The following is an 8,570-nucleotide window of genomic DNA, read 5'->3' as shown; positions in this document are numbered from 1 at the left end:
CATTCTTTACACCATCTAAATCCTTAATGTTAATTACTGCAATTTTTTTGGGATCATACTCTGTTAAAAACTCTAAACGCCTAAAAAGTTGTTAGGTTATTAAGAATTGAGAATGGTTACTGATTTATAATAGCTTACTTGTCATGTTTTACTTTGCAAACAATCAAGACATCATTAAACAAAAAGAAGAATACGCGTTGTATGGGTCTGTAGTCATTTGAATCTAGCTCTATCAACGCGCCTTCATTTAGAAAAGTTTTACCTTCGAGGTTACCGTTAAAGCCCTGCACCATTTCTTTAACAGCGCGTGTTGCATGATTATTCTCCATTTCATCTTGCGCCTGACTTTCTTCACCATCGCCTTCTGTTTTATTTTTAGTTGAACCCTTCTCGTCAGTAAGGGAGGACAGTATATTACGTTGCTCATTGAGTATGTGCGAAAGCTGATACATTTCAGACTCTAGATCTAAACATGATTGATTATTAAATGAATTGAGTCATTAGTATTCCAAACATTGGAGTACTTACGTGATATTTCTTTGGCTGTCTCAATGAACTGCATGTAGTTGGCATACACCGATTTTTTTAATGTGGCAGATGTTTGATCACTATACGCTTGTATATCACGTTTTCTTTGTGCTACATCTGGACCACCAATACATTCTTTGACCAACTGTTTGGTGTCTGCATTTAATAAAATATTAGTAAAAATTAATTCAATCGTATGTGGTACTTACATTTTTCCACACTAAAATCGGGTTTGTCAAAATCTTTCATTTTATCTGCCATTTTTAAACAATTGCTTGCGATATGTATACAATTTTACTTTTTAATATACAATAATATAAATTTGTATGATTCCATCAACACAATTAAGTTCCACAAAACTGAAAATGAACACCCATCGTTGCATCAGCTGTTTGCTACTTAGTTAAGTGGATTGTAATACACAGCTGATTTGTGGAAGGCAATAATATTAATCTGGCGCTTATAAGCAATACAATTCAAATTTCCAAATAATCGATTAGAAAATATTAAGTAAATTCATAAATAAATACTAAATCTAGTGTCACATATTAAACAAAGTTTTTATTAATACAAGAAGTTAATTATTAAATACTTTTAGCTCCTATAGCCTCATGAAATCATGTATTGACTTATTTTGCGATAAGTCAATAGCGTCTAAAGTCAGTTCACAAACAAAATTTAAAAATAAATGTATTCAAAACCGGACACGATGGTGAAGAGAAATAATAAAGGTGGTAAAATGGTCAGACAGAATCATAAAGGAATTAATTGTAATATTTCTGCGATTGTAGAATCAAGTGAGAGGTGTCTAATAATTGGTAATGCAAAATATAATTGTGTAAATATGATTGAATTCTTGATTTTTTTGTTTGAGTTTCTTGACATAATTGTGGTTAAAAATTCTTATAAAAATAGAGCAACGACCAGCAAAACAAATTTCGTCGACCCTACTGCTAGAAGAGTTAGAAAGTCAGACGTGAATGAATGAAATAGAAGTCCACCTGAAACGAAATCTGGCAAGCAAATTGCTAAAAGGGGAACAGCCGATACGAACTTGAAAATTTCTAACCAACATGAATTGCAACAATATACATATTCCGAAGTGTTGTGGAGATGCCGATCAGCACAGCATGTGATGAACTAGACTCACAAGTTAAACGGTGTGAAATGTCTTCTTAATAGCTATACTTGTCATGGTATGTTTTTATAACAAGGTTCGATTTTCAATTCTTCAGTAAGTTTCTTCAGTAAGTTTTCATAGATAATCCAGATGCTGGCTTCAATTTTGTGAGACTTATAATTTAATTTTAACTGTATACTAAAATACTTCAATGTTATAAATTCATTGCAATCTACAATAACTTTATTTTCCATATAAATTTCATAAAATAATACGCCAATATGTTTACATATTTTGAACTTCAATAAAGCGTAATTTAATAATGCCTCGGGGCATGTTTACCCTTCTCAAGAAATAGTAAAATTGATATTACGTTCAAGTGATTATGATTATTACTATTAGTAATTATGATTGATTGAAATATGTTTCAGAATAACGAACTTTGTTTACTAATTAAAATATATTAATACATATGTGAGTTTTATAGTTATATTAAATAAGTTTTATTATTTATTAAAAAACAAATTAGATTAAAAAAACTTCAATCATTTCTTAACAATTTAAAATTAAATCCAGTAAGTCAGTAACTACTAACTGTTGTTATATCCACGCTGTCCTCAAAAATGATTTTATATCAGAATTATAAAATTTTCACAATGATATAAGCTGGGTTGAGGGAACAGAGTAAGGACATGGATAGGTGGGATTGTGAGTTTACTTACTTGCACTTTTATTTAATTAGTAATAAATAATATGAAAGAAATTATTATTTTAAATTATTTACAAGAATAAATTAAATTTATAATAAATATTGCTCTAGAATTGCTTAATCATTAGAATTGCTATGGGCAAAAAAATATCTAATTTTCGATATAATTTTTTTACAATTTTTGTTTTTAAATATGCTTACTTTTCCTTTACTCTTTGACTAAGTTAAGATTTCTAGTAAATAAAAATAAATCTTTTGTTATAGCTTCATTGTTGTCTATTTCAGAAGTAGTTCATTTTCCAATACAAAAATCAGCAAATACAACATCTAATATATCTTCCGTTGTACATCCACCTGTTATGCGCTCTATGCATCTTAGAGCATTTCTCAATTTCTGTGCAGATATAGCTATATCCGGATAGGTGTCCGGTGTGTATTCATTTAGAAAAATATTTATGTGTTCGATGCATCGCTCTAGTTGTTGTCGATATCGGGCATGAGTAATACGTGGATTTTCAGATGTGGGTAAGCCACCACAACTAAAACAAATAAAAATAAATATTTATTAAAGTTATATTTACAAATATACGTGTATATATATTAAATAAATATAATATGGTAATGTTGGTTTAGAATTGTAACGCTCATTATTTAATTTTGAAATCCAACAGATTTCTACAGTCAGCTCAGAAAGGAAGTACGTGAACTACTAAAAATAATTTTTATTATATTTAGTATATTTTTATATTTAATATATTATATTTTATTTATATTTATTATATATTTTATTTTTTGTTTTTTTTTTTATTATAAACAAAAGTGTATACTTTTACTTATAGTTAAGGCATTCTGTTCGTAAATGAGTTATTAATTTAGGTAACTCTAAAATATACAAAATATAGTTTCTAATATTATCAATTAGTAAAAGATGTTTATATTAGATATTAACTGATTCTTTTCGGGAGTTAAAAACTGCTTATAGCGTTTTGTATTGTAATTCTGAACAAAATTCAAGATAGTCGTAAATTTAGCTTTATCTTACCAGCTTCAATTCCTTAAATTCTTTCGAAAGCATAGGGTCTACTTCACTGTTCCATTTAATATCACATATTTTTTTTTAATATTTTATTAGGGTGATTTTTTGTTTCATTTTATAGAACGTTTAGGGTACAAAAATGGAATTGTTCATATTTCTTTGTTTGTAATAAAGAAAACAATTATTTGTTTAACCCACAACTAATTTAATCTTGTTTTTTTCTATTTTGTTTAAGGTATAGGATATCTCTTTAATCAGTTTGGACTTGCTTGTTACAATATGTACTGTAGTAATCTAAGTCTGAAAATTAGGTAATAAATATATCAAAGCAATAATATTTGTATTTGATATTTATATTCATTTCTTATTATATGTAACATATATTCTAAATTTTAGAAGCTACCTGCATTACTTTAACTAATTTATTTTCTTTAAGAATAGTGAACGACTTCCGATATAATTGTCTAAAAGTTCTTGGGATACGTAAAAAAGGCTTTCCAAGAATTATAGTTTGCTCCTTGCCAAGGCTGACATTCGCACGATAGGCGAAAGTTTGATAACTTTTGTTTACATATTAATTAAGCATTTAAAATAACTCTTACGACCACTACAGCCTATAATGAGTTTTATTTTCATCTAACACCTTTCTTCCTTTTTACTTTCTGTATTGTTTATTGCATTTATTTTCCTATATATTCAATAAATTGTAAAAGACTAATATGATATCGGACGATATCCTATTAGATATCCTATATCGGACGATATCCTATTAGTCTTTGGTTTAATTTTAGTTGTGCGATCATATGTCTAGGCGTATAATCAAAATATATAAAAACTGGCTTATAAATATAATCGATTTATTTGTTATAATAAATATGAGAGTCCTGACTCTCAAAATGTAATATAATTCACGTAGATCCTGAGGCTATTATGATATGATCTTCACCATATCTTAAGAAGGTGATTATTTGGTTTTCGTTAAATACCTTAACAGTTTATTAGGTCGATAATACTCAGCTAGCTTGAAAGTAAATACCCTCTAACAAATAAACACTTCGTCTGGAGAAAGTCGGAAAATTGCATAATAATTACTCAATTGTTTATTTTATGTTCCCATACTCACAACTGCAATCGAAAACTCTTTACTGGCGTACATAATCTAGTCGCATGTATATGTTATCTATTAAATAATGACCGATAAGCCGCATAGAAGCAGATTAAAAACTACTCGTTTCTAAATTTTGAGGTGTCTTCATTTTTTTGGCGTATATTCAGTCTACAAAGACGCTATGCTATCTATAAATAATCTTCTGCTTTTGCACGTTTTTGTTCAAAATACTACTAAAGGAGCAAAACTTGGATACTTATTCCAGTTATTATGGTTTTATGTAAAGGAGAAATACCGTATAATCAGCTTTACTCTTTTTTTTAACTTCAATTTAATAATAAAATACTTTTAAATATAGTAAATAATTTTTACTTACATAGATTTTAGTAATTTGTCAAAATTTTCCATAAATGGTTTTAGGTTGAGTTCATTTTTGCAAGAAATGGTCAGTACATCAAGTGAGTTTTCCAACATATTCAATTCATCTGTTGTTAGCAAATCTATTTTATTAGCAATTAATTTCATTGGTTTATCTCTTATGTGCTTCATATCAATATCCAGTTGTTGTAAATAGATTTGAACGAAATTTTCCAGGCCTTTGGAAGCTAATAAATTTGATTGCTCCATGAAATGCTTTGCATCAAAAAGTAATAAAATTAAATCTGCACTTTCTATGCAGGCTTTTGCTTTAGTTATGCCTTCGAGTTCAATGACATCACTTGTTTGATTTCTCAACCCGGCAGTGTCCGAAAATATCACAGGAAAACCACTAAAATTATGTGTAGTTTCAATGATATCACGCGTTGTTCCTACATTAAATATAAAGTTTTATTATGATTGCAAGAAAAAATTGGTATGCTTACCAGCAATAGGTGTCACAATTGATATTTGACGTTGACACATTAAGTTTAAAAAACTACTTTTGCCTACATTTGGTGCACCAATTATAACAGTTCGCACGCCATTGCGTAACAATTCACCTTGTCTTTGGTCATTTAAATGTGCACTTATTTCTATAATTAAGCGCTTCAATTCCTTTGTTAGTTGTACTACCACATCATCTTCGATATTTTCATCTTCCGCAAAATCTATATATGCCTCGAGATGTGCTGCACATCGCACAATACGTTTCCGCCAGTTTTCATAGAGCTTAGAAAGCGAACCTGTGCTTTGTAAAAGTGCCTAAATTCTTAGTAGCACACTCATTTCCACTGGTACTGTTTAAACTCACCTGCTTTCGCTGTGCCTCGGTTTCTGCGTGAATAAGGTCAGCTAAGCCCTCCACTTCAGTCAAATCTAGCTTACCACCATAAAAAGCACGCTTCGTAAATTCTCCAGGTGTAGCAGGGCGTAAACCTGGTATTTTACCCAAACCTTCTAACATAGCTGAAATAACTGCCAATGAGCCGTGCACTTGAAATTCGCAGGAATCTTCGCCAGTAAATGACGCCGGCCCAGGAAAATATAAAACTAAACCTTTATCGATCATTTCTTTGCTTTGCGGATGGTAAAATGGCTTCAAGCTTGCATAACGTGGCTTTGGTTGAAATTTTTCACCAATTATTGCTTTAAGTGCTTGCTTTGTTTCTGGCCCAGAAACTCTTATCACTGATACACCGCATTTTCCGTACCCTATACAACATTTGACACAAATAATACTTTACTTGAAGATTTATATTTACGATTTTTTTTACCAGAACTTAAACTGAAAATTGTGCTTGCACTCATCAAGCGAATACATTTTTGTTTATAAATAATTTTAGTAAGAAAATTCATGACCAAAAATGTTTGTTATCGAAATGAACACTTAACATCCACAATCCACAATGTTTCCGTTCATTTCCAAAAGAAAAATGGAACAAAGCGAATTGAAAAAATCTGTTTACAATTTGAATTTGAATTAAAAATCATTTTCGTGCCTATTAATTAAAACTAAATAATTTTTATATTTGAATCAGTACATAATCTTGCATTTATATGTAGACTTTAGATAATTGGATATATTACTTGTGATAATTGCAGAAATGGTAAAGAAATTAATGCCACAGTTAATCAGTTTTTTGTTTATTTGAATAACAGCATGACAGTTTAAATGGAGGAATTCAACTGGTTCGAGATGATTCTCTCATACAATTTTTATCAAAATAATATTTCGAAAACTTAAATCATGAAATCTATTAAGAAAAGGTTATGCTTACAAGCACTAAGTGAGTATAAAGCTACTTTGAGTATCAGACAAGCTTATCAAGCTAGGACAGATGAAGCCTGGTACTAATATCCATTTTAGACGAAAAATTGACATAAAAAACATTTTTAACCTAGAGCAATAAAGACATTATGGACATCGGCCTAGTTAGATCAGTGACCGAAATAAAAAATTTATTTTTAATATGGCAGTTCTCGAAGAAGTGGACTTCGCTCTAACAAAGACAGAACGAAAGCATTAATGTCAGGCAATAAACATATCCAGATACGCAAATTTATCCAGAACCTAACTAGGCTTTTATGTTAGGTAATTATCAATGTATCATAATTAATAAACAAAATATTTTATTCTTTCATAACATAGTTTAAATTAAGAATCACCTCTATAGAACGCAATATAGTAACATATATAATAACTATTTGACGGATACTTATCTATGTGAAGCCTGAATTTCAAAGTAAATTTCTACGCCATAAGGAAGTTCATCGCTGTACCTTACCCATAAAACAAATGCGACTTAAAAGATCAGAGATTCCAATATTTGATTAGTGGATACTTAGTTTCTCCACTATTTTTTTATGTAGTGTTATGTTATATTATAACATCATATATATCATATATCATAAGTTTATATAATTTATTTTAGTGATCTTAAAATAGTTATTATATACTACTGATTGGTATTGTATACTGTCGAAAATGATACCTGATGAAAAGTTTAAGTGTGTATGTTTTGTTTGTAATTGGGTTTTTCCACAAATCCTTTCTTTTCAACCACAAACCCAACCTTATCGGTTGTGATACCATTTACAAAGACATTTTTAAAAGATATTTACAGTTTTTAACAAATTATATTGCAAATATTGAAGATTATTATTTGTTACCGGAGTTTATTTAAATGAAATGCTTTAGAACCATTAGTTTTAAGAGGCTGAGTTTCGTCCCGGATGGTGGAGTAAACTATCTGCTAAAATTTTCTTAACATATAAATTTCAAGTTATGTGACTGTACGGATTAACTTTCTTTGAGGACTATTATGTACATGTGTGGTCTCTGCCAGCCAGTTCTATCTACCATCAAATTTTATGAATAATCACAGTGAAAAATCAACCCGATTTAGGAACTTTTATTCTAAAACTAGAAGAGATGCTTTTTTCTTCACTAAAGGTGATATGAATATTATCAGTGAATTGAAAAAACTAATTCTAAAAATATATAAGTATTTTCAAAAAATATTCATAGATGTTTTTTATATATTTATTTGTGTGTTTATTCCAAAAATTTGATACTATTGTTTTGAATGCAAATGTCAGTCAATAAATCTTTGATCCTTTACTTTCATATACCTAGGTTGTTTTATATGGTCGCATATTGCCGGTTAAAATTTCGAGGACGCGATATGGGCAACTTATAGCAAACTTCTGTACGCAGTTCACAGTTTTAAAATTATATTCGTTGCCATCATTAACAGAAGATGGTACCCTATATTTTTAAAAAGTGATAATAAACAAAAGTATATATATGCATAAAAAATATACTAACGTTAAAAGAATTCGAACAATGTCTTCCATCAGCGATACACCATATGGTTTTAGGTAGGTATTGACTTCGCACATAGCTCGTTTTATGCAGGCCTTCATATCGAAATTGAAGCTAAATATTAAAGATAATAACAGTAATTTCGGTTTATATATTTTACTATATTACATTTTTCCGACTGTAAGTAATTGTTCATATATCTCACGTCGTTCTCTGTAATTTTGTGAGAAATGTTTCCATTTTGGTGTATTGCTCTTTGCATAGTAAACGTTTCTTTGACTACCAGGTGACCACATATTAGAGTATGTTCCCTTTCTGCGGTAT

The 8,570-nt window shown here is 29.5% G+C and overlaps 2 protein-coding genes across 2 annotated transcripts; both read right to left on the bottom strand.

Moving 5' to 3' along the window:
* Window positions 1-2,227: 2,227 nt before the first annotated feature.
* On the bottom strand, window positions 2,228-6,300 carry LOC119679059 (tRNA modification GTPase GTPBP3, mitochondrial-like). The gene is made up of 5 exons (XM_038091208.1): window positions 6,196-6,300; window positions 5,733-6,133; window positions 5,365-5,683; window positions 4,878-5,310; window positions 2,228-2,896 (listed from the first exon to the last, which is right to left on the bottom strand). The coding sequence occupies exons 1-5, from the start codon at window positions 6,275-6,277 to the stop codon at window positions 2,650-2,652; spliced, it is 1,482 nt and encodes a 493-aa protein (XP_037947136.1). The 5' UTR covers window positions 6,278-6,300; the 3' UTR covers window positions 2,228-2,649.
* Window positions 6,301-7,948: 1,648 nt separating this feature from the next.
* On the bottom strand, window positions 7,949-8,564 carry LOC119684810. Its single transcript, XM_038098936.1, has 3 exons — window positions 8,415-8,564; window positions 8,250-8,360; window positions 7,949-8,189 (listed from the first exon to the last, which is right to left on the bottom strand). Exons 1-3 carry the CDS (start codon window positions 8,540-8,542, stop codon window positions 8,054-8,056), a joined length of 375 nt encoding a protein of 124 aa, XP_037954864.1. The 5' UTR covers window positions 8,543-8,564; the 3' UTR covers window positions 7,949-8,053.
* Between the last annotated feature and the right edge of the window lie 6 nt (window positions 8,565-8,570).

Source organism: Teleopsis dalmanni, chromosome 2 (assembly GCF_002237135.1).
Source record: "Teleopsis dalmanni isolate 2A chromosome 2, ASM223713v2, whole genome shotgun sequence".
In the NCBI taxonomy this organism is placed as follows: domain Eukaryota; kingdom Metazoa; phylum Arthropoda; class Insecta; order Diptera; family Diopsidae; genus Teleopsis; species Teleopsis dalmanni.
This window is presented reverse-complemented; position numbering and strand designations above follow the sequence as displayed.

What these genes read in the sequence shown, in the direction of transcription:
- LOC119679059 (XM_038091208.1), bottom strand. Translation starts at nt 6,277, where the DNA reads ATGAATTTTCTTACTAAAATTATTTATAAACAAAAATGTATTCGCTTG. An exon ending in CCGAGGCACAGCGAAAGCAG is followed by an intron (nt 5,684 to 5,732) that starts GTGAGTTTAAAC and finishes CTAAGAATTTAG; the next exon opens with GCACTTTTACAAAGCACAGG. An exon ending in AATTGTGACACCTATTGCTG is followed by an intron (nt 5,311 to 5,364) that starts GTAAGCATACCA and finishes TATTTAATGTAG; the next exon opens with GAACAACGCGTGATATCATT.
- LOC119684810 (XM_038098936.1), bottom strand. Translation starts at nt 8,542, where the DNA reads ATGTGGTCACCTGGTAGTCAAAGAAACGTTTACTATGCAAAGAGCAAT. An exon ending in TTACTTACAGTCGGAAAAAT is followed by an intron (nt 8,361 to 8,414) that starts GTAATATAGTAA and finishes TTTAATATTTAG; the next exon opens with CTTCAATTTCGATATGAAGG. An exon ending in ATTGTTCGAATTCTTTTAAC is followed by an intron (nt 8,190 to 8,249) that starts GTTAGTATATTT and finishes TTAAAAATATAG; the next exon opens with GGTACCATCTTCTGTTAATG.